Below are 26,703 nucleotides of genomic sequence, written 5' to 3'. Positions count from 1 at the left end.
TACAAAAGCTTCTTTACTACTTTGTCTTTCTGTTCTCAACCTTTCCCCACCATCCCGGAAACACAATAGGGTTTTGCATCCTCACTTTCCACCTCAGTAGTCTCCACATACCAAAGGACAATTGCCCACCATTTTCAGCACAATGCCACCACCAAAGGGATCAACTTAACCTCTGTCCTTTCAGAATTTTAATTTGTCTATTCCCTCCATGACATAATCATCTACTGTTTTGATCACCACCGACCATGCACTCTCCTTCACAAAGTAATTTCCTGAACATGTGCTGAAACCTGTTCTCTTGCCTCCCTCCAGGACTTCAGATATTCTCACCATCCAAGTGAAACAACAAATTACTTGCAAATTATTATTTTAATTGCATGAATTAATTCACAAACCACACTCTGTATAGTGTCCAAACATGAATTTGGCCATCACTTTGCTGAACAGCTTTGTTCAATCCAGAGGCTAGATGCTGATGTTCCAGTTGCTTCCATTGGCTTACATTAGACGTACAGCATCACAACAAGCTATTGAGTTCAACAGTCCATACCAATGTTTATGATCCACTTCAGTCTTATCCCTTCAATTCTCATTTATATCAAACATCACAATGCTCTATCTTCATTTCTCACATCTTGTCTAATTTCCTCTCAAATGCATCTGTACGCTTCATTTCAACTGCTCTCAGTAGTCAGTCCTGCATACTTAACACTTGAGCATTGCGGAAAAAATAGACAGACTAACAAAGCTTTACATCTTTCTCTTAAACGGACAGGTCCAAGAATGCCAAACTTCTAAGGGACCAACATATCATGCTCCTCTGCTGCAAAACATTTCCACAGCAAAAGCTGTGTACTAGTAATCGACTGTGCTTATACATGAAAAGATGAACAAGAATTAGCCATTTGATCTTTCAAGCTTGCTCTGCCATTCAATAAGATCATGGCTGATCGGACTGTAATCTCAGATCTACATTCTTGCATCTCTGCAATAATCTTTCTTCCAATAGAACAGTAACTCATTGCCACTTGTATTTTACAAAAAAGAAGTGAAAAGTGTTTAAGTCACCATATTCTGGCACTTACATTAATAACAGAAATCATATTTTAAAAATATGAGAAGTTCATCTTTGAACAAAACACAGGACCCACATTCTCCATCACTGTAGAAAGCCGACATAAAAACTGCCATCACGCCCATCTCATTGCCAAAAAAACCCACTGTCAAACCAGGTCATTGGAATCCTGGGCCTGACCCATTACACCACCAAAGCTGCTGAAGCAGACCATCATTTTGTTGGGAGAAAGTGAGGACTGCAGATGCTGGGGATCAGAGCTTAAAAATGTGTTGCTGGAAAAGCGCAGCAGGTCAGGCAGCATCAAAGGAGAAGGAGAATCGACGTAAACATCATTTTCTTGGACCCACCAGGACGTGAGCACAATGACGATGAGGAATGGACCACACCACCTCAGCCGCTGCAGCAATCTCCACTAGTAATCAAAAATCTATCGACCTCAACTTTAAAAATACTTTTAAAAAGAATTTGCATCCGCTCTCTTTTGAGGAAGGAAATTCAACTCTCAAGAGAAAAACATGTCTCCTCATCTTTGTTTTAAATGATTGGCTCCTTATTTTTAAACTATGACCCCTAGTTCCGGATTCTCCGAGATGTGGAAACACACTTTTAAAATCCACCCAATCAAGCCTCTTAAGAACCTTAAGTGCTTCAATTCAGTCACCACTGATTCTAGGGGATACAGGCCTAGCCTTTACTCATAATGTATTATTTTCTCATTTTTATTAGTAAATCTGTAAGCATACTTGCAATTGCTTCCAATACACTAACATCCTTCCATACTGTTGACAATATTCCAGATGCAGTCTCACCAATTTCCTATATAATGCAAGCATAAGCTCTCTGCTCTTACATTCAATTCCCCTCACAATCAAGCACACCATTTTATTAGCTTTCCTGATTACTTGCTGTACCTGCATACTCACTTTGTGATTCATACACAAGGACATTCCGAACTCTCCACATCTCAGAACTCAGCAACTTCTTACCATTCAGCTATAACATTCCTTTTTTATTCCGTCAAAGTAGACAATTTTTCACCTTTCCACAGTGCATTCCATTTGCCAGATCTTTGCCCACTCCCTTAATCTGTCCTTTGTTAGCTCATGTCCTTTTTATAACTCACTTTTCTACCTAGCTTTGTGTCATTAGCAGATTTAGCAACCATACTTTCAATCCTTTCATCTATATCACCACTATTGGACATTTGGAGACTATCTTTATTTATAGCCTCCAGTTATGCTCTTTCTCAGAATTATAGAATCATTGAATGCCTACAGTGAGGAAGCAGGCCATTTGGCCCATTGAGTCCATACTGCCCCTCTGAACAGTATCCCTTCCAAACCCAAACCTTACTTTATACCTGTAACCCTGCATTTCCCATAGCTAATCCCACCTAGCCTACACATCCTTGGACACTACAGGCAATTTAGCATGGCCAATCCACATAACCTGTACATCTTTGGATTGTGGGAGGAAACTGGAGCACCCAGAGGAAACCCCACAGACATAGGGAGCATGTGCAGACCCTACACAGACAATCACCGAGGCTAGAATCAAACCTGGGTCTCTGACGCTGTCAGACAGCAGCGCTAACTACTGAGCCACCATGCAACCCTACAAGAGAAAATATTCTCCCTGCATTCACAGAATTAAAACCTTTCATAATTTTAAAGATCACTGTTAGATTTCCACAAGCCGTTTTTCAACAGGAGAGATAGCTAAGCCTGTCAATTCTTTCCAGATTATCCATGCGATTCTGGTATCATTCTTTCAAATCTTTTCTTTTCCTTTTCACCTTCTCCACACTTTGCATAATGTGCCTGCCGTAACTGCACAGGATACTCTAAATGGGGTCTAACCAATGTCCAATATAGGTTTAGTGTCATCATCCCAGTCGACTGCATCATTGGAAGCCAGAACCCAGACCTAAACCTGGGTTGAGAAATCATGTTTTGTTTTAGTTTTAACAAAGTAGTCTCTCACTGAAAAATAAGCAATGCTGCAGATTTTGCTTTTATAAGAAAACAAAAGTTTATTAATAAATAAACAAAAAAAAGAGAATGAAACAAGTAGTCACTTATAATACAAATTCAAAGGACAATTCCATTAATCCCAAAACACTTCTTTATAAATTGCAAAGATAAAAATGCAACAACTTTTTATTCTACCCAAAACATACCCTCTGGTACAGTACCCAAATACACCATTTGTACAGTATTCACACCAGGGTCCCTATCTCGAACACCTGACTTGTGACAACTAGAACGGCAGATAGTTTCTTCTTGAAGGATCTTTATACACTTGGACCTAAACATACTGAATGTTGTAATTTGGAGGTGCCGGTGTTGGACTGGGGTGTACAAACTTAAAATCACAGAACACCAGGTTATAGTCCAACAGGTTTAATTGGAAGCACTAGCTTTTCGAGCCACGCTCCTTCCAGGAGTTAATACTGAATGTTAAGTAGCCTCTTGAGGGTTTTATTTAAAATTTCTGGTCTGGAACTACCAGCAATTCTTGATTCACGTAATCAAATTTTATTCTCAGCTTTCTTCTCAGTAACATTAATTAATACATTCATCTTCACTCAAAGAATTCGCAGCACTGCTCAAAATCCAGGGTAAAACTAAAAGAGAACTCTCTCTCGAAGCAACTGGTTGGCTCTCTTAAGTTTAAAAAATTTCTCCTGACCTTCTAAACTGGAGCAAGCAAAAGCAGAAACTGCTGTAAAACTCAGCAGAAGGTCAACGTTCTGAAGAAGGGTCACTGGAGCTGAAATGTAAACAATGCTTTCTTTCCACGGATACTGCTGAAACTTTATTGCTGGAACAGCACAGCAGGTCAGGCAGCATCTAGGGAACAGAAGATTCGACGTTTCGGGCACATGCCCTTTCCACGGATACTGCCAGACCTGCTGAGTTTTCCAGTAATTTCTGTTTTTGTTTCTGACTTCCAGCATCTGCAGTTCTTCGGGTGTTAGTTTGTTCAGCTTCTAAACTGGAACTTGTTTATCTTGTTCAGCTGTAAAACCTTATTCCTGTACACAAAAACTCAAATTCAAATGCTAGGCCTCAAACTGCTTTTAAATAAATCACTGTGGTCACAAAAATACGGGTTAGTTATTAACTTATGGAAAATAAATAAGTTTTTCACTATAGCAGAATACAAAACCCAAACTTACAACAAATTATGTTCTATATATAAATCACATAGCTTACATCACAAAAGGATAACTACTTTTCAATGCTGGACTTCTAAGAAGAATGCATGGGAGATGCTGAATTTTTTTTATGGCTTTATCAATCTGGCATACCTTATAAAAGACCTTTGAAAATCCAGATAGATAACATCCAATACATTTGCATTATCTAATTTCTCTGTTAGTGCCTGAAGAAATGCAATAAGGTCTGTCAAGCAAAATTTTCCCTTTTGCCATTTCAATTTGTGTTTTTAATTCTAGGTTCTATTGTGGCGTTCACCTCCAATAATGTTCCGATGAAGTTAATCAGACACTTGAGAAACAAAAACTCGCTTTCAATTTGTGCAGCCTCCTGGACTAACACCAATTTCAGCTCACATGCAGTACCCAACATTTTCCCAACAGCTGGGGCTGGAAATGGTTTTGCTAATGCCATTAATAGCTTCTCACTCCACCTTTTGTTTACAGAGGAATCTCGATTATCCGAAGGACATGGGTGGAAAGTATTTCCTTCAGATAATCGAATGCCGGATAACACAGTTTAGCCAAGCATTTGGACCTTGTGATCTTGTTCGGATAATCCAAAATTCAAATAACTGAATGTCAGATAATCAAAGTTCCTCTGTATTTTCTTGCTCCATTACTACAAATGTTTCCATTGCACTATCACCCTTTGTCATTTAATTGCATCTACCTTTTATCCTATCACAGAATGTCTTCATCCAAGCCTTGCTTAACAACTCTTATTGCCAGTTTTGACTTTTGTGCTAGCTGTAGCTCAGTTATTAGTACTGCAAATGAGTCAGACGGTTATGGATTTAAATCTCACTTCCAGGACTTGAGGACAAAAGTCAAGAGAGGTATTGCTGATGAAATACTGAGATGCTGTACAGATGGAAGTGCACTCTTTCAGATCAGATGTTAAACAGAGGTACCATCTGTCCTCTCAGTTAGATGGAACAGTGCCATGACACTAGCTTCTTACTGTGCCAGAATTGGATCTTGAATACTGATTTACTTCCATGCACAAACCATAAAAAAAATGTCAAATCTGCAGTTTGAATCCACATTCCTGAAGAAGGGCCTGTGCCCGAAACGTCGAATCTCCTGTTCCCTGGATGCTGCCTGACCTGCTGTGCTGTTCCAGCAATAAAGTTTCAACTTTGATCTCCAGCATCTGCAGACCTCACTTTCTCCTCCAGTTTGAATCCACAACCTAATTTGGTAAAATAATCTTCATATACATTAATCAACTTGCTTTAAATGTTAAGTCCACAATTTTTGATGAATTAATTTGCAAAACGCTCCAAGTTGAAAACCAAATTACTGCATGCCTCTCCAAGTGAATATTGAAAAGCATCTAGAATACATGCAAATACCAAATGAATATCCAAAACACAAGCTACAATTCAGCTTCTGATTGTGTCATAACCAAGCTCCAAATAAAATAAAAACATTTAAAAGTATAATTTATTCAGTCAATGTCTTTTGGATCAATGAGAAACTGGCCCAGAAAACAGCAAGAAACAAAGAGAAAGAAATATAGAAATACACCTTTTACCTTGTTGTTACGCTTGGTTTGACACAGGCTATCAACCTTTGAGAGAACGAAAAACCTCTTTTGTCTACCACCAATACGGATACTATACAAAATGTTTCCTCAGCAATCTGAATGTGTTTTTTAAAAAGTTCTTTCATGGAACTTACAAAGTTAGCATTTGTTGCCTATTTCCATTTGCCCTTGAGAAGGTAGTGGTGAGCTGCCTTCCTCACTGCACCAATCAATAATAGTTTCATGACACCGGTGCTGAAACCAGCTTTCATTTTTGGATTTTTATTAATTATACTTAAATTTCAACAGCTGCCATGCTGCAGTTTGAACTTGTCTAATGATGGCATTAAGTCTGAGCCTCTGGGTCACTGGACTAGTGAGAATACCATGACGCTACGTACTTCCCACAGTGGCCTCAGGATAAACAAAAAACATGTTTGGCACATTTACGACTTCAGACTAATTGGTATGAAAAGGAAAAGGCATCGACTTGATGCAACATGGGCACTCTTGGAGCCAGGGCGCATACACATTAGCGCAAAGTAGAGGTACCATTATTTTTAATTTGCTCACAGTATGTTGGCTTCGTTGGTTGGGCCAGCATTTATTGCCTATCGTAAATGCACTGGAGAAGCCAGTCGTATTCTTGAACCGCTACAGTCCTTGGGTTATAGGGCTAATCACTTGCTGTAAAGAAGTTTCAGGACTTTGACCCAGTGACAGTAAAGGAACGGCAATACAGTTCCAAGTCAGGATGATGAGGGAATTGGGAGAAAGCTTGGAGGTGGACTTTCTATTCTTGGTGACCATTTATTTCTATCCTGCATCACTGACAACCAAAAATTGAGGCACACAATCACAATATTTGAGATTTCTGGTTACAGATATAGACACAAAAACTGATGTAACTGAACATATGCACAAATCCCTCAATAGCAAGACAACTATGTAGCTTAGGTATCCAGTGGATCTATAAGCAGAAAGCTCTAATTTTTAAGAATGATATAGGCATTTTTACTTAAACTGCATTCCAATCTCAGAATTCCAGACATTAGAAAATTTGGGACTCAGTTACAATAGAATGCTACAATTACATGACAGTCACTGGAAAAAAAAGATCGAAATTCCTAAAACCACTTTCAGAACTTGAACTTAAATTTATTGCAAAAACTGAAGCCGAGTGACTCAAATTTATATCCTAATCAACTTCTCAGCAACACAGCGCAACACGACTTCTCAGACTTCAATTTCATTAAACACTTTCCAGTTCTGTTGTTTCACAGAGTAATATTGCAATGTAATGTTTGATTCACATAACTTTTACAACACAGGTGGTTTATTTCATGCCATAGTCCAAGCCAATGAAAATGGACAGAGATTGCTCAGCTTCATTTCACTTCAGTGTCATCTGAAAAACATAAGGAGCATACCCCAAACTCTTCTGGTCTGCTCACTGCTCGCCAATGCACTGGACTGCCATTTATGTCATCTGCCACTTCACCTACCCTTCCCTTACATCACTCCACTAACATCAAACCATACATATAAACATATCATTTGGTAGCTAGTCTGAAAAAGGGTATGGACATTGTTTTACATCTAATTAAAGTCAATTTTTATGGATTCCTCAGAGGGACACTGCACTCTGTGACTCCCAGTCACACTTAGAAGGTCCCAGAAAAAATAGGGAGCTACATCATGTTCGGACAGGGGGTGGGGTGGGGAAATGTTATTGTAATTTCCAAAGGAGCTGCAATTCAACAATGAACACTGCTCCTCTGAACATCCAATCCATGCTCTTACCTTGCTATCTGATTAACGAATGGCTTCATTTCTTGAGGGTCATAGGCACGAGCAAAGGCCCAGCAGACGTAGCAAGCTGCATCTCTCACGTTTGAGCCCACACTGCAAGCACCACGCTTCTCATCAAAAGTCAAGGCTTTGAGTATCACAGGTACAACTATGAAAGAAAAGAGAAAGTTTAAAAAAGCAGCTCTATGATTTTTGTTTGCAAATTTATGAATGGACTTCCACAGTTTTAGAATAACAGATGGAACATTTAAAACAGAGGTGAGGAGAAATTACTTTTCCCCAAAGGGCTGTGGGCGGCACGGTGGCACAGTGGCTAGCACTGCTGCCTCACAGTGCCAGAGACCCGGGTTCAGCTCCCGCCTCAGGCGATTCTCTGCGTGGAGTTTGCACATTCTCCCAGTGTCTGCGTGGGTTTCCTCCGGGTGCTCCGGTTTCCTCCCACAATCCAAAAATGTGCAGGTTAGGTGAATTGGCCATGCTAAATTGCCCATAGTGTTAGGTGAAGGGGTAAATGTAGGAGTAGGGGTCTGGGTGGTATACGCTTCGGCGGGTCGGTGTGGACTTGTTGGGCCGAAGGGCCTGTTTCCACACTAAGTAATCTAATCTGTGAATTCAATATCCCAGAGAGTGGTGGACACTGAGTCACTGAATAAATTTAAGGCGAAGATAGATAGATATTTAATTCATAATGTGTGAAGGGTTATAGTGAGTGGGGAGGAAGTGAAACTGAGGCCATGATGAGATCAGCCATGATCGTATTATAGGGCAAAGCAGGCTCGAGGGACGGAATTACTGACTCCCCCCCCCCTTAGTTTTCATGTTCTAAGACTGCTCCATTGCTTTCCTTTGTTACCTTAGCATGTGACTAGCCATTTTCTTTAGTATTCTTTGCTTCTTAGAGTATTTTCTTGGCACCACGCTGAGGTAGAACTAACCAATTTTGCTTTTACAGGATGGGGATAGCTGGTTTGGAAATCACATTTGCATATTCATCTGACACTCTAACAAAAGCACTTGTATTGAGTCTTTGGAAAGGAAACAGCAATGTGAATTCTGTATGATTTGCTCTTTGCTAGATCAAATGTATAACACTCTTAGTTACTGATATCTATCTGCCAATGTTTTTGCCTATTCTAAAATTAGAAGCTCCTTGCATCCTCTTTAAAATTATTTACTAAGTACTCTGTCTTATTGTCAGTTAATTTGAATTTCCGAGAGCCTTAATTGAAATGTTGATGCACATCAATAGAAGTAGTCCTAAAACAAAACTTACTTTCAATCTTTCAGAGCAAATGCCACCATTCTTCCTTCCTGGTCCTTCCGCTTCTCCATAAATTCCTCCAGCCCTTTAACCTGTGCTTAAACTTTCATTTCTTTAACTCCAGTATCTTGAGCATCCTTCGTTTCCTTTGTCCTACTAAAGGTAATTATCTTTTCAGCAAAGTAAGCCACAAGCTCTGAAATTCTTGTAAACCCTTCCATCTGTTCACCTCCAAGAACCTCTACAGAGCTCACTTCAAAGCATACCTCTTTATAGAAGTTTCTGTCAACTTTGTTTAATAACTCTCATGTTCAACGTTCACTTTAGTCATTATTACTCAGTGGAGACATGGCTGTAGGGTGGAATGACCAGGAACACAATATTCAAGGGCAGTCAACATTCCAGAAAAATTGGCAAACAGGAAAAAAATACAGGTCAGCATTTTAATGCACTAAGATATCTGTCCAGTGGTGAGTAGTGATATAGGTACAATAGATCCTAATGTGAAATTGGGTGGGGTGGGAAAAAGGAACATCAAAAGTCTCAGATGGGAGTTGTCTGTAAGTCCAAGAAGAGTTGCTTCACTGTAGGACAAAGAAGGGTCATACAATTGCCAAGAGGGGATTTTAATCTGCTTATTAACAGCAGATTAAAAAAATCAGACATACAAGGGCAACATGGAAGACAAACTGTGTTAGGGACGCATTAGGGATTGTTTCTTTGAGCAGTACATTGCACAAGTCACTCATGAACAGGCTATTTTACACATCTGGTAATGAGGTAGCATAAATAAGTAGCGATCGCAACACAGTAGAATTTCAATTCAGTTTGAGGGACAGAACTCAACAGTCAAAATAGTGTCCCCAACTTAAATAAGGGCTATAATAGAGGTATGAGCAAAGAGCTGACCACAAGAACATTGGCAAGCATTTAAGCAGATAGTTGTGACACTCAACAAAAAATTTATTTTGGCCAAAAAGAAGGACTTGACGAGAAAAATGAATCACCTCTTGTTCAAAGTGAAGGCATTCATAGCAAGTTAAACTAAGTTGTAGGTCAGAGGATCGGGATTCTTTTTTTAAGGAATCACCAGTTGACTAAAAGCTAATAAAAAGGGAGAAAATTTATTTTGAAAATAAATTGGCAAGAACTATAAACTTACACAGGTTTTAAAAAAGTAGATAATATGAACGTGAGAGCTTTGAAGGATATAACTGAAGATTTGAATATGGAAAACTGGGAAATCGCAGATAATTTAATCCAAAGTTTTGCATCAGTCTTCAAGGTAGAGGACACTATAAATGCCCCCAAAGATGTAAGATAAACAGGATGCTAATGAGAGAAAGGTCCTGTAACAGTCTGTATCAGCAGGGATGAAAGCATTTGACAAACCAATGAAGCAGACAAGTTGCCAGGATCTAAGGGACTGCATCCATTGGTTTTAAAGGAAGTGACTGCAGACATAGTGGAAGCATGGGTTGAAATATTCCAGAGCTCTCTGGATTCTGGAAAGACTCCAGAGGATTAGAAAACCACCACTGTGTGATGCCTTTGTTCAGAAAGTAGAAACTATAGGCCAGTTGGTCTAATATCTGCCATTGGGAGAATGCTAAGGTCTATTATTATGGAAGACACAGCAGAACATTTAGAAAAACTTAATGCCAACAGAGTCAACATGATTCTGTGCAAGCAAAATCATGTTTGACAATTTTGCAAGAGATCTTTGAGGCCATAACAAGCAGAGTTTTAAGGGGAACCAGCAGATACAGTGTTTTTTGGATTTCCAGTATGCATTTAATAAGGTGCACAAAAGAAGGTTCTTCCACAAGACTGTAGCATACAGTATGGCACATGGTTTGAGGATCGATTATCACACAGAAACAGACTTAAAATTAATGGGTCTTTGTCAGTTTAGAAAGTCATAACTACTGGAGTAGCAGGACGTCAATTATTTACCATCTATATTAATGATTGGGAGGAGGGTCTCCAAATTTGCTGCAAATACAAAAATAGTGAGGAGGGCATGTTGTGATGAGGACATAAAGACTTTTAAAGAGGATATAGGTAGGTTGAGTGAATGAGCAAAACCATGACAAATGAAGTGTAATATAGCTAAATGGGACAAAAAGTGTGGTGCTGGATAAGCATAGCAGGTCAGGCAGCATCTGAGAAGCAGGAGAGTCAATGTTTTGGGCATAAGCCCTTCATCAGGAGTGTGTGTGGGGGGGGAGGGGCTAAGGGGGCTGAGAAATAAATGGGAGGGGGAGGGGGAGGGGATGGGGGGTAGCTTGGAAGGTGACAGATAGATGAAAGTGGGGGGTGATGGTGATAGGTCGGGGTGAAGGGTGGAGCAGACAGGTGGGAAGGAAGATGGACAGGTAGGACACTTCAAGAGGGCGGTGCCAAGTTGGAAGGTTGGATCTGGGATAAGGTGGGGGGAGGGGAGATGAGGAAACTGGTGAAATCGACATTGATGCAGTCTGGTTGGCGGGTCCCAAGGCGGAAGATGAGGAGTTCTTCCTCCAGGCGTCAAGTGGCTTGGATTTGGCGGTAGACTTGCATGTCCTTGGTGGAGTAAGAGGGGGAGTTGAAGTGTTTGGCCACAGGGCAGTGGGGTTGTTGGGTGCTTGTGGCCTGGATATGTTCTCTGAACTGTTCCGCAAGTTGGAGTCCTGTCTCCCCAAAGTAGAGACCACATTGAGAACAACGGTCACAGTGGATGCGGCATCTGGATGTGCAGGAAAATCTCTGCTGGTTGTGGATGGATCCTTTGGGGCCTTGGATGGTGAGGAGGGGAGGTGTGGGAATAGGGTTTACACCTCTTGTGGTAACAAGGGAAGATGCCGGGAGTGGATAGTGGGTTGGTGGGGGCATGGACATAATGAGGGAGTCATGGAAGGAATGGTCTCTGCGGAAGGCTGATAGGGGTGGGGAGGGAAATGTAACTGTGGTGGTGGGGTCTGACTGTAGGTGGTGGAAGTAGCAGAGGGTGATAGGTTGTAGTCGGAGATTGGTGGGGTAGAAGGTGAGAACCGGGGGGTTCTATCCTTGTAGTTGGAGGAGTGGGACTCAAGGCTGGAGGTGCGGGAAGTGGAGGAGATGCATTGGAAGGCATTGTTGACCACATGGGAGGGGAAATTGCCTCCAGCATCTGCAGTCCTCACTTTCTCCAGAAATATGTTCATATACTTTATTAAAGTCCCTTAAAAACTAAAGTTTCCAAGTATTTACTGTGCAACATGAGGTTTAGTTTCATAGCTATTAGTTAACTTCTCAAAACTCTAGCATGGAAAAACAAAAGGGAAGAACTATGACAAAGACAAAGTTCATGATGCAAATTGAAAGTGCAGCAAGATTTACAAGGATGTTGCCAGAACAAAAGGGTTTGAGCTATTGGCAAAAGCTAAATAGGCTGTGTTTTTCCCCACAGCGTCAAAGATGGAGGGGTGACCTTATAGAGATTTACAAAATTATGAGGGGCATAGATAGGGTAAATAGCCAAAGTCTTTTTCTAGACTAGCAGAGTCTAAAACTAGAGGACATAGATTTAAATTGAGAGGGAACGACTTAAAAATGACCTGAGGGGTAACTTTCTCATCCAGAGAGTGGTGCGTCCCTGGAATAAGTTGCCAGAGGAAGTGTTGGATGCAGGTACAATTACAACATTTAAAAGGCATCTGGATGGACACATGAATAGGAAGGGTTTATAGGGATATGGACCAAATGTTGGCAAATAGGACCAGGACAGATGGGATGTTTGGTCAGCACAAATGAGTTGGACCAAAGGATCTGTTTCTGTGCTGTATGAATCTAAGACTCTATGTTATTCCAGTACAACAGCAATATAGAGGATTCTCAACTGCTCTTTGAAATGGCCTAGCAGCTCAATCAGTTATACTAATTGCTATGAAGGCTCAACAAAAAAATTAAATCAGAAAGACAGCTTGGCATCGACCCTCAGCATCTGAAACAACAATGGCAAAAACAGCCCCGTCAACCCTGCAAAGTCCTCTTTACTAACATTTGAGAGCTAGTACCAAAATTGGGAGAGCTATCTCACAGACTAGTCAAGCAACAGCTTGATATTGTCTGTAAAGTATGATACCATATCCCGGACACCACCATCACTATCTCTGTCTATGGCCTGTCCCAATAGCAGGACTGACCGAGCAGAGTGGCAACTTAGTGAACTACAGTCAGAAGGAGGTTGCCCTGGAAGTCTTCAACATGAAGTTTCCTAGCATCAGGTCAAATACAGGCAAGGAAATGTACTAATTACTACATACTGTCCTCCCTTGGCTGATGAATCAGTACTCCTCCAATACACTTGGAGGAAGCACAGAGGGTGGCAACAGTGTAGAATGTAGGGGATGTCAATGTCCATCACCCAGAGTGGCTCAGCACAAACACAACTGATCAAGCTGATTGGGTCCCAAAGGACAGAGCTGCTAGACTGACACTGCAACAAATGGTGAGGGAACCAACAAGAGGGAAAAGAATTACTGGATTTCATCCTCACCAATCTGCCTGCTACATGTGCATCTGTCCATGACAGTATTGATAAGAGTGACTGCTGCACAGACCTAATGGAGATGAAGTCCTGCCTTCACACTGAGAATACCCTCCATTCTGTTATCTAGCACTTTCACCATGCTAAATGGGAGACTTTGAACAGATCTAGTAACTCAAGACTGGGCATCCGTGTGACACTGGGGCCATCTTCAGCAGCAGAATCGTACACAATACAATCTGTGAAGTCATGACCTGGTATCTCCCCCAAAACGTCGATTTTCCTGCTCCTTGTATGCCGCCTGACCTGCTGTGCTTCTCCAGCACCACTCTGATTTAAACATTGGTTTCCAGCATCTGCAGTCCTCACTTTTGCCTGGTATCTCCCCTACTCTACCATCACCAAGTCAAGTGATCAACCCTGATTCAATCAAGACTTCAGGAGGGCATGCCAGGAGCAGTAGAAAGCATTGTGAAAATTAAGTATTAATGTGGTGAAGCGAACAAACAGGACTTCTTGCATGCCAAATAGCATAAGAGCAAATGATAGACAGTTAAGCGTTTTCATAATGGATCAGATCTGAGCTCTGCAGTCCTGCCACATCCATTCATAAATCGTGGTGGACAATTAAACAATTCATGGGAGGAGGCGGCTCCACAAATATCCCCATCTGAATAATCAAAGAGCCCAACACATCAGTAGAAAAGCTAAGCCCAATGATTTGCAACAATCTTCAGACATAAGTTAGAGTGGATGATCCATCTCAGTCTCCTCCAGTAGTTCACAACATTACAAGTACCAGTCTTCAGCCAATTTGATTCAGTCCATGTGATATCAAGAAATGGTTGAAAGCACTAGATTCATACAAAGGCAATGGGCCCTGACTACATTCCAGCAATAGTACTGAAGACTTGAGCTCCAGAACTTGCCGCATCCCAAGCCAAGCTGTTCCAGTACAGCTACAAGGCTGCTATTTACCTTATAAAAATATTGTCGAGGTATAACCTGTAAACAAAAAGCAGGACATTTCCAATCTGGTTAATTACTATCCCATCAGTCTGTTCTCACTCAACAGTTAAGTAATGGAAGGTGTCATCAACAGTGCTATCAAGCAGAACCAGCTTAGCAATAACCTGCTTATTGATGTCCAGTTTGGGTTCCACCAGGAACATTGAGCTCCTGACCTCAATAGCTTTGGTTCAAACACGGATAAGAAGAGTTGAATTTCAGAGGCGAGGTGAGATTGACATCAAGGCTGTGTTTAACTGACTGAGGCATCAAGTAGCCCGAGCAGAACTGGAATCAATGGCAATTGGGAGAAAGTGGTGAGCTGTTTTGAGTCATACCTGGAACATGGGAAGATGGTTGTGGTTGGCGAAGATCAATTATCTCAGCTCCAGAACATCCCTGCAGGAGTTCCTAATGAAAGCACCCTCAGCCCAACCATCTTCACCTGACTCATCAATAACTTGACCTCCATCATCAGGTAGAAGTGGGGATGTTTGCCAAAATTGCACAACGTTCAGCATCACTCACGGCTCCTCAGATATTGAAGTAGTCCATGTCCAAATGCAAAAATACCTGAACCAGACTTGGGCTGACAAATGACTAGTAACATTCAGGCCACACAAATGCCAGGCAATTACCATCTCCTATAAGAGTAATCTTTGCACTGCTCCTTGACATTCAATGGTGTCACCATCACTGAATACCACCACCAACTTCCCCCGTCCCCCTCTGTTCACATCCTGGAGAGTTTCTATTGACCAGAAACTCAACTGGACTCAACATATAAATACAGTATCTCCTACAGCAAGTCAGAAGCCTGAAATTTTGCACAGTGGAACGTATCTCCCGACACCTTGAAGCCAGACCACAAGTTACATGGCACAAGTCAACAGTTTAATGGAATATTCCCCACTTGTTTGTAAGATTGCACCTCCAAAAACACTCAAGAAGGTTGACACTGTCTAGGACAAAGCAAACCGCTCGAGTTGACCCATATCCACAAACAATCACTCCCTCCACAATTAATACTCAGTAGTAGCTGTGTGTAACATCTACAGGACGTACCGTAGAAATTCGCCAAAGATCTTCACTAGCATCTGTCCATGACCCCTTCCATCTAGAAGGGCCAAGGACAGCAAACACATGGGAACACCACCACCAGCAACTTCCCCTTTAAGATACTCACCATCCTGGACTGGAAAAAATCACCATGCTTCACTATCACACAGTCAAAAACCATGGAATTCGCTGATAGCACTGTGGGTCTACCTTTCGCACATTGAATGCTGCAGTTCAAGATGGCAACTCATCACCACCTTCACAAGGGTAACTAGGGACTGGCAAGAAGCATTGGCCCAGGCAATATCCCTGTACCACGAGTGAATTTTAAAAAAGCATATTTTGATATATCATGGCAATTTAAACCAGCTAATGTTTAACATTACTGGAAATACAACAGGTAACGATGAAATGCTAGACATAATAAGAGATGGAAAAAAAGAAAGAATTAAACAATTACATCTCTATCCAATAGTCAGAATTTGTGTTTCAGAAGAGAAAGGTGTCCAGCAATGCCCCAACAATTTAAGATTCTCACCCTCAATTTCAACTCCCTCCATGGCCATTGCTCTGGTTCTGTAATACTTGGAGAAGTCTGCATTCCTCCAATTTCAGCTTTTGTACATTCCAAATTTCCTTCAACTGCTATTTGTGGCCAATTCCACAACGTTCTGAGGAAGGGTCACCAGACCTAAAACATTAACTCTGATTTCTCTTCACAGATTAGGTTAGGTGAATTGGCCATGCTAAAGTGCCCGTAGTGTTAGGTTAAGGGGTAAATGTAGGGGAATGGGTCTGGGTGGGTTGCGCTTCGGTGGGTCGGTGTGGACTTGTTGGGCCAAAGGGCCTGTTTCCACACTGTAAGTAATGTAATGTAACACAGATGCTGACTGACCTGCTGAGTGTTTCCAGCAATTTCTGTTTTTGCTTCTGATTTACAGCATCCACAGCTCTTTCAGTTTTTATTTAAAATTGGTCAAACTACCTTGCACCTGCATATATTTTGTAACCTTATGTAGCTTGAAGTGACCTAAAGCTTTAAATATTAAATGAAATGTGGCAGTACAGATTAAATACAGCAAACAAGGTTAATAGGTAAAGTATACTGGAAAGAACAAGTGCTTTGGCACATACATGAATACATGTGATTTCAATTGTGCTTATCTTGAAATGATGTAATTCTGTGCAAAAAGGAAGTATCGATCAAGTTTCCTGAAATTCTGGTTTTTATTTCAGTAACTAAGGTAACCATTTCTGTACAAAGACAATATGTCCTTTAATGCACAATTTAAATTCCTTCTGGCTGCCAACAAACACATCTTCTAAACCTGCCTTTTCACCATACTCTGAAAAAGATAGGTGAAACCTACTTCTGTAACTTGACTGGAAATCCTCCCACTCAACACAAAAGAAATCTCTGCTCATAATGTGCGTATGCTTGCATCAACAGAACTTACCCATCAATTGAAAGTTAGGCATAGAAAAGGAAAGCAATGGATTCTGTATTGTTTCAAGATTTCAAGTAATTGGCAGATACATTTGATTACTGCCCAGGAAATCCATCCTCAAGAACTTTTAACAATTCAATTTGACACTGTGTATCGTGTGGAGTTGCAGTTGTATCAAACTCAAGTGGAGTGATCAAAAATTGTTCAAGTAGCTTTTAGGTCTTGTGATGCAATGATGGGGTCCCTATCTATGGACCAGGAAGTCTGAGTTCAACACACCTGCTCCAGAGGTTTGATTAAAAAATATCAGGCCACATATGAACAGAAACCACTGGATACAGGTTCAGCAGAAGGCAGACGTGTGATGTTGCATTTTGTAAACAAATCCACTATCAAGCACAAATATTGACATCTAGTTTACTGTTTCACCATCTGGCTTCAGAATGAATTAATAGGTCCTCTCTGTGCAGCCAGTTGTATTCATGAGTGTGACCAGACAGTGAGTTACAGTGAGTTGGTTAGGCACAATGAGAAACTACATAGTCCTACAGTGTCCACACTATGAGGATGGTTAGACACAAATTAGAAGCAGACACCTTATCCAATTTCTGTCTTCTAAGCCAAACAGAAGTATTTATTTACATTAGATTATTCTAAGAAGCCACACTTTTTTTAAACAGTATTTCTTTACTGACAGTATTAGAAAGGGTGGAGTAAACGAGCCTCCCAGCAGCACTTTCAGCACCATCGTTGTTTTATTCATACAACTTCAAAATTTATCAGTTTTTTTTTAGTTTCAAGTATGTTTGTTTTCCTTAAAATAGTTCAAATAAATATGCCTGGTTCAAAATTTAACCACGATTTAATAAACAAATGACGTGTAGGCGTAGTTAAACTCCATCAAGTTCTCTTAAGCTTCTTTAAGTTAGCTAATTGAGTACCTGGTTCAGCAATCACTGCTTTTTTGTTTAGATAGTTAAGTCAACTGTTACCTCCTCTAGGTGTGTCCGTTTGAAAAGTCAGCTATTATACACTTTAAAACACAATGTAAAAGATATCACTATTTGAACAACATTAAGCTATAAATGGCGTCTTGAACAAAAACATCATATCACTTAAGTTGTCAAAATAAAGTCAATCTTGTTCCAAATATATAAAGGATATGACCAACAGTTATGATCGTAGGTGTAATGACTGAAGCGAGGTCAGCCAGGTGGACCTAAAAGAATAGGAGTTCCTTGATTGGGCCTGTTAACCTGGTAATCAGGGAATCCTGGCTGAGCAGGAATGTCAGGTATTCTGCTTTCTCTTGCAGTCAGCGCTGTGCTAGCTGGGTCAGTATCATGTACTATGCACATGTAAATAAAGGGTGACTTGGTGATGCAATACCAGCCAGCGAGGAGTTATTTCAGTAGGCAATAATGTCAGTTGGTCAAACATAAATCCATCAACCACACATCAAATTACTGATTTTATTGAAGACCAATGATTACAAAAGTAAAATCCACAGTCTAACACATATCACAGATGAAGAAAGGTTTTTGAAGAATAACACAAGGAAAGAAAGAAGAAAGTCTGAAAATGTGACATATTAATTTTCAGAATGTGTTGTGTTTTATCTTGATTCTTGATGAAGGAAACCACAGCAATATTGCAGTATCTCACTGATGTAGGAAAAATAATAGTTAACTTGCTAGATGTTTACAGCAAGATTGTTGATCAATGATACACCTAGTACACTGTGTTGCCAAACTAAGAGAAGGTTGAAATTAAGAAATCATTTAGCCCATAACTTTCTAAGTCTGCGCTCAACATTTCAGGTGGTGGCACTTTCTAACAATGAAGATTACTTTCAAAGGGAACCTACCAGTTTTGAATATAATGTCCATTATTTGTCTTGACAAAATTCAATCACAGAGAAACAACAGCAAAGGTTTTGAATTTCATCTCTGAGAGAGTACCTGAAATTGTCAACACCAGAAAGTTGTGGAGGCTAGATCATTGAAAGTATCTAAGAGACTGTAGATAGATTTTTTAAATATTGAGAAATTGAAGGCTGGGAGGAGATGGCACAAAGAAGAGTTTGAGCTTGGGGCAAATCAGTTGTCAATTTATGGGATGGCAGGACAGGCTTAAGTGACTGAATGAAGATACCTATTTTTTATCTCATTATGTACCAGTGAGTACAAGACAGAGCAGTCTTTTCATTTAATTCAATCATCTTTCTAGAACACCACACAATTGTTATTTTTTAACTTAAAGAATCTCTCTTTTTCTGTGATTTAGAGAATGCAGATGGATTGAAAAATGGTAGTGGAAATACAAGATTAATTTAAAATAAGGCATCGCAGAAGCCATTTTCAGGATGCCAATACTCACTTCATTTGATTACATGCCAAAAGGAGCGTCCTTGTGTTATGGACCAGGCCAGACCCCCTCAAAACATTTCAAGGAGGTAGCCCAGACCCTAACTTTTCTACTTGTTCTAAGCAGGTGTACAGTGGATATTCCAGGAGTGATGCAGCTAGCCTAACCACTCACCTTTAAACAAAATAGAATTTGTTTACAGTCTACTGAATGAAACATGAACAAAAGAGAACCGAATTTAGAAAACCTGAACCTATCTGAAAACCCAATTGACTCTATCGCAACTTCATGATGCCGTTCAAAACACCTGCAACATCCCCATAAACACCCCCTTGGCCAAAAAGGTAAAATCAAACACAGGTTCTTACAGGAGAGATGTCAGAGAGAAAGTCAGCCAGAAAACCTCTGGTGAATTTGGGAAATGTTTCCCCCAGCAGCTTCAAACAGACTGCTTACTAAAACCAAACCAGAAAAAGTCCTGGACGGGGAGAACAGGCCATTCCCTTTTCATGTGGAAATGTTTCTAAAAAAAATTAAAAGTCTTTTCAAGTGAATATATCCAGACATATCTGCCTTTATGACCCCTCTCAAAAGAAACCAAGAACAGAATAACCTTGTTACAGGAGCAGCAGCATCACATGTAAAATATTTATCACTGCCTTCTGCCCTCTGTCCACCTAAATTTCCCTGGAGAATTATGCCAGCTGCTCACTGGAGATCTGTGGCCCATTTCATTATCTCTATCACAGAAAAGAATGCAATGTATTGATTTTCTTTATCCTGGCTCTTTCTGGAATAGCCTCAACCAGCATTTAACATTTAATCTGTTAGCCATGCACTACTGAATAAAGACAGTTATTAATCATTCAATGTGTTATTTTTCCACTGTAACCTGCCAAAACAAAACAAGTACAATTCTATAACCAACACTAAGTCCGCAGATTCATGTACCAACTCATTACAGAATGTAGCTCTTAAGAGCTAAGAGCCGTGGGCGGCACGGTGGCACAGTGGTTAGCACCGCTGCTTCACAGCGCCAGAGACCTGGGTTCAATTCCCGCCTCAGGCGACTGACTGTGTGGAGTTTGCACGTTCTCCCCGTGTCTGCGTGGGTTTCCTCCGGGTGCTCCAGTTTCCTCCCACCACCCAAAGATGTGCAGGGTCAGGTGAATTGGCCATACTAAATTGCCCGTACTGTTAGGTAACGGGTAAATTTAGGGGTATGGGTGGTTTCGCTTCGGCGGGTCGGTGTGGACTTGTTGGGCCGAAGGGCCTGTTTCCACACTGTAATCTAATCTAAACTGGCCTATGAAAAGAATTCTTTAACTACATGAATAGGAAACAATCTTTTAAACCTCCTGGTAGCATCTGATGCCATCCACCTTATTTCAACATGAATGCAGGCTGCCTCAGGTGTTGTGATTATCTTATTCTGTGCCAACTTAGTAAGACTGTTTTCATGATTTAAGATTTAAAGCAATTACTGTCAGAATGGGAAGTTGAGATAGGGAGAGATAAAGAAAATAAGATCCACAAAACAATATCCATCCTCCTACCAGTCACCTCAATGATAACAGCAATAATTTATAAGAACACCTTTCACGTAATAAAACATCCCAAGAAACTTCACAGAATGATGAGAAAACAAAATTATACGTGAAACAACATAAGGAAATATTTAGGAATATAACCAAAAACCTGGTCAAAAAGGTGGTTTCAACAGTGTCTTAAAGAAGCTAAGAGATGTACAGATTATCCGAACAACAGGGGCGGGGAGTATTTTGTTCAAAGAATCGAATGTTCGGATAATCGATTGAAGGATAACATTTAAGCCAAGCATTGGGACCTTGCGATCTTGTTCAGATAATCTGAAATTCGGATAATCGAATGCCAGATAATCAAGGTTCCTCTGTAGACAGCTTGACAGGTCTAGTTTAAAGAACTACCTCAATAGCTTAAGGTACAGCGACCAATGATAGAACAACTAAACTTGGGATCTTCAAACGGTCAGAATTAGAGAAACAATATTCTCACAAGGTTGCAGAGCTAAAAGAGATTACAGGTATACTATAGCAGTAAGTGTTGGGAGATATTTGAGAACAAATTATTTTCCACTTGAATGCCTACTACCTGGGACAATATCATAGTTATCTATCGTGTTCCAACCAATTCAACCAGTTTCAACAAAGTAAAATCTTGCATCTTCTTTAATCCCATACAGCAGCTATAGTCAGAATTGGCAAGTGAGATGGAGCGAGAGTTTTTAAAAAATTAAGATCCACAGAACAAAAACAGCAGGACTTTTGATTCAAGGTTAGAGCTTGGATGGAAGAGATTTTGATGACTTCAATCATACAATGGGAAAGCCATTAGAGGCCTGCCAATAAAAAAAATGAAAAATCAGAACACAAAGACATGGATGAGGGTTTCTGCAGCTGACTCGCTGAGGTGGGGTGGTGAGAGATAACATTATAAATGGAGAAATGGGTCATCACACATTTCTCCTTTCAATAATTTCATCTGTTTCCACTCAAATGCACAGTAAAATTGTTATGACATGGAGGTTGAACCCCTCTGATAATTAAAACCAAACACCCAGAAAAGCTCACCTCGCCTCATAATCTAGTAAAATGTGGGAGTGAGTGAAAGAGAACTCTGAAGTTCCACTATTTAAAGAAAAATAACAATTTATTTTCCTCACTGTAATAGTGAACTCTAAACAAAAACTACTGACAAATCCAAGCCACCTTTTTCTTAACGAATTACTATCTGACCCCAACTCTACAAAAATGCTGCTCTAACAACACAATTATTAAGCATTACATTAACTCAATCTCAAATCCATATAGTCTTTAGGCTATCTTCTTTTCAGTTTACTGATTCTGCTGTCTTCTCCCTGGGTCTTTGTCTTTCTTTTTACTGCAAGTATTTTTACAGGAAAAGATTCTTTTTGATAGATAGTGCCTTCTGATTTCTTTGACAGCTTTTCATATTAGAGGGGCAGTTAGCTCTCCAGCAATTGTTCTGACCAGATTTCAAAACACCTGGGTTTTCTATACATCCAACATCATTCCCTCTCATTGGTCCAATGTTGAAAATGTAATAAATTCAAACTCAACTGGGCTTTAGCAAAACGGGCATAATTTCAATTAATTGGTTAAATTTGAATTGTTGTCAAAACAGCAACCAAAACTCAGATATCCATTTAACAGTCCATCGTTACATAACTATATTTTGGAACAACCCCCTGCCTCTTAGCTGCTAAAGTACAGCTGGTGACTGTACTTTAAATTTACTTTAAAATTCAAAAAACACTTGCTATCTTAAAGTGAACATACACTCTTTCAACTTTGTAACAAAATGCATCCCCATCTCCTCCTTGCCAGGATTTTAAGTGTCTGACTTTTGCACACATATACTAAGAATATTTTAACCTTTGCTTTGTATTTACGTTTTGGCTCCTCGATTCATACTTCTAATTCATGTGAGCAACAAGAGTTAAGTAACCAGCAAATAAAATAACTCAAACAAGTTCTACAGAGATTTTGGCTGTGGACTGCTGGAGGGCAGAGATTAACCAATCTGCAATCCAACTTGAGGGAAATATGCATTAATTTATTCAACTTGCTGAAGGCTTGAAGTAAGCACCAAAGTAAACAAGTTATTAAACAAGATGAGAGTTAAAGCACACTCCTGTTGACCATTGTGGAGTCAGGAAAGCATTGGAAATGTAGATGTAGTTAGGCCAGCCAGCAACAATCTAGATACTGGATATAACAAAGGTACATTCAATCCAGTCCACCCCAAACTTCTTCTAATTTACATCTTGATACTTGTGTCGAAACTGGGAATGCTGTCCTACAAATTCATTATACTCACATAATTATGCAAGTCGTTCAAAGTCAAAGACTGTTCCATCACTCATCCAGAACAAAACAGACCTACCAGAAATGGTGAGGGAGTTGGACTGGGAGTCCTCAACATTGACTCCAGACTGCATGAAATCTCACCAGTTTTGGATCAAACATAGGCAAGGAAATTTTTTGCTTAATCTCACTGATGACCATTCTTTCATTGATGAATTTTCATGTTGACCATCTCAGTTTAGGAACAAAAGTATAATGTGTACAGTGGGTAGGGGACTTCAAACTCTGTCCCCAAAATTGGCTTGGTAGCACCTCATTACAGCAGTCATCCAAACACAGATAAGATTGATACATAACTTTAAGTACAGGCAACTTATTCAATAGTTCGTCCTCATTAACCTAAATGCTTCAAGCTCTTTCAGTGGAACTGTTCAGCAAATGGATGCAAATTTTTATTTAAGACCTGTCATGCCTTATGTCTCCTTCATAGTCTCTACTTGGCCCACATCTGCTTTCATCATCTTTTTATTGTTTATATGCCTACACAAGTCTTTTGGATTTTCCATTAGTTAATTAGATTAGATTAGATTAGATTAGATTACAGTGTGGAAACAGGCCCTTCAGCCCAACAAGTCCACACCGCCCCGCCGAAGCGCAACCCACCCATACCCCTACATTTACCCCTTACCTAACACTACGGGCAATTTTTAGTATGGCTAATTCACCTGACCCTGCACATCCTTGGATTGTGGGAGGAAACCGGAGCACCCGGAGGAAACCCACGCAGACAGGGGGAGAATGTGCAAACTCCACACAGTCAGTCGCCTAAGGCGGGAATTGAACCCAGGTCTCTGGCGCTGTGAGGCAGCAGTGCTAACCACTGTGCCACCGTGCGGCCATAAGAACAGAATCAGAACATGAGATAAGAGCTTTTCAAATGGGAGTGCAACAAGTTCGGTATAGCATTTTTGACTTGATTACAAAAGAGAAAAACAAAGTTCTCACAAGGAGGCCAAGTAGCCAATTTGGAAGTAATTTAGAAAAATGGCTGATCAGTAATGATGAAAACATTATACATTAAATTTTTAACTAAGTGTAATGTAAGTGATGAAAGGTATTCATCCTACAAATAATATATTTCAAAACATGCAGCTTTATGATTTATGACCTTATGCACAATAAATGTAAATTCTGTACAATATTCTTCGCCAACTTATTTTTGTTGTGCCCTTAAGGCATCAAGTCACCTGTGGACGCCTGCCCTCCCTAACTAACGATGTAACATCAAGTGGTGATAACCCACATACTTGCACTTTATTCTCACCATAATCAATTAGTAAATAAGGTACTTGGAGCAATATTTTTCCATTTAGATCTATAAATTACACAAATTATCCAAGTTATCAAGCATCATCTTGGTATTAAAGGGCAATATGGAGTTTCAGCGCAAGATATTGTGGCTTTCTATACTACATTGGTCATAATCTCACATCGGAGTCAGGAAACTCAGGATTCAAATTGCATTCCAAAACTTGACCACATGATCTAGGTCGTCACTGTGCAGCATCCTTTCAAAAAGACTGTCAATGGAGGCCTGTTCCAGAAGTTCAATGAGAAGGAAGGATCCATTCAAAAGATTAGCGAGTTCTCTGTCCTAGCTAAGGTTACTCTTTCAATTACAACACCAGAACAGATTTACAAAACAGTAGATTTGTTCCCAATGCAGGCAAAAGGCGTGGCTGTTATAGATGGTTGTCAAGATCGATCAGCACTTGTGCACCAGCTGCACCGCTGACATATAATACTGGCATACAGTTGTTCCTTATTCTTAATAAAAGCCAGTGGGAATCGAAAGGAAATAACTTTAGAAAAATACAGTTCTCATTCCCCATTCTATGGGAAGATTGACACAATTTCACACAGTTTGTGTACTTGAACAAATTCCCTTTGACATATATATTGAATTATTAGTCTATCATATTCCAGATAGATAAAAAGTTTGAAAACATGCACCAACAGATTTAAGAACAACTTCTTCCCTGTTATCAGACTTATAAAGTGACCTTTCACATATTAGTTGATCTTTCTCTTCACTTTGTCTGTAGCTGTAATACTATATTCTGCATTATATTCTATTACCTTGATGTACTTGTACAAAACAAACAATACTTTTGACTGTATCTTCACTTTTGTGACAATAAGTCAAATCAAATAAACGATTGATTGTCTTGGAAGAGCAGTCCTGACAACAAGTGATCAGACAATACTGATCTCTCTGTAGCACCTTGATTTACTGCTAATTACCAGACTGGTTGCACTGGATCTGCAAGACTGAACCCAATCTCTGGACTGCAGTGATACAGAACCCTGACCACCCCAAGCATTCAACTGACCCTGTTCAAGTCCCTGGACTGAGATCAGATGCCAGCCTTGACTGATAATAGTGATACAATCCAACTGATAATGGCTGCAGCTGGAATTTAATGTGGACTACTACCTTTAGACTTTGAGACATTGTCATTTTGCTGAAGCACATCTAGTGTGCTTGTCACATAAGCTGCTGGAACATGCTTTGGGTTTGACATTGACATAGAATGCTGTCATACTGCAACATATCTGTGCTCTTGACTGACCATGACAAACTGCCTGGTTTTGTGACTGCACCAAAAAGCAAAGCAAGGCAGAGATGCTGTGAGCATCCAAGTGTGTGTGAGGTAAGTTGGTGCTCAAAGAGCCCCCAATGCCCCCTGCTCTAATGCACAAGATGGATGCCTGTCCCTGTGTACAGAGCAGCTTGGCAGCAGCATTACAATTAAAGGTGACGGTGCATTCAAAAGTTCAGCACTGAATTTTAAGTGTCTTGGAGATGTACCATGATGATGTAGTGAGGCTGGTGCATGTCTGATGCAATCTCTGTACAGATGGGTGCAGGCAGTCACTGCCCATGGAGTACCAATTCTGAACTGCATATTGGGAATTATCACCATCTAGTTTCTCTTCACTACATTGGAGAACAGCAACCTGCACATACATACTGCAAATTTCCCCATTAATCTGCACGTATGGAAAACACAGGGCATCAGCTACATGCACCCTCCTGTTGCATTTCAAATACATTAATGAAAACCCAATACAGTATACATTCTAGCATTCTTTGAAAAAAAGATTTGAATCTAAATATCAAGAGGGCAGTGCAATTTACTCATTAGGTTCTGAAAATTCTTCTTTCATGGTTATGAAATTTCATAGCTATCTAATGAAAACATGTTGATGAAACATTTTCAAATTTTGGATCACACCCTGATCCATTGGCTGAATTAAACCTGTCACATTAAAAGGTAGAACACACACAAAGGCACTGACATGAATAAATTCTTCTGCAAGTGGTTAAGCATGATAATCGTCCAATAAAACTACAACTTGGCTACTTTCAAGCATTCCTTTCTTTCACAAAGGTTCTTTTACATGAGACATAAAACATGGTGAACCAACCAAGTAATAAATTTCAGCACCCATCCAAGCATTACTTTGGGCTTTGTTGTC

At 40.1% G+C, this 26,703-nt stretch overlaps 1 protein-coding gene across 1 annotated transcript in view; it reads right to left on the bottom strand.

Moving 5' to 3' along the window:
- Positions 1–26,703, bottom strand: part of tbcd (tubulin folding cofactor D) — a 287,792-nt gene that overhangs the window by 143,898 nt on the left and 117,191 nt on the right. The window contains exon 14 of the mRNA XM_043714487.2: positions 7,633–7,789. Coding sequence (XP_043570422.2) covers positions 7,633–7,789 — 157 coding nt within the window. The remainder of the gene's footprint in view (positions 1–7,632; positions 7,790–26,703) is intronic.

Source organism: Chiloscyllium plagiosum, unplaced genomic scaffold (assembly GCF_037043375.1).
Source record: "Chiloscyllium plagiosum isolate Xiang-an unplaced genomic scaffold, Cpla_swu_hap1 HiC_scaffold_25, whole genome shotgun sequence".
Taxonomy (NCBI): Eukaryota; Metazoa; Chordata; class Chondrichthyes; order Orectolobiformes; family Hemiscylliidae; genus Chiloscyllium; species Chiloscyllium plagiosum.
The sequence above is the reverse complement of the archived record's forward strand: the minus strand, read 5'-3'. Positions and strand labels throughout refer to the sequence as shown.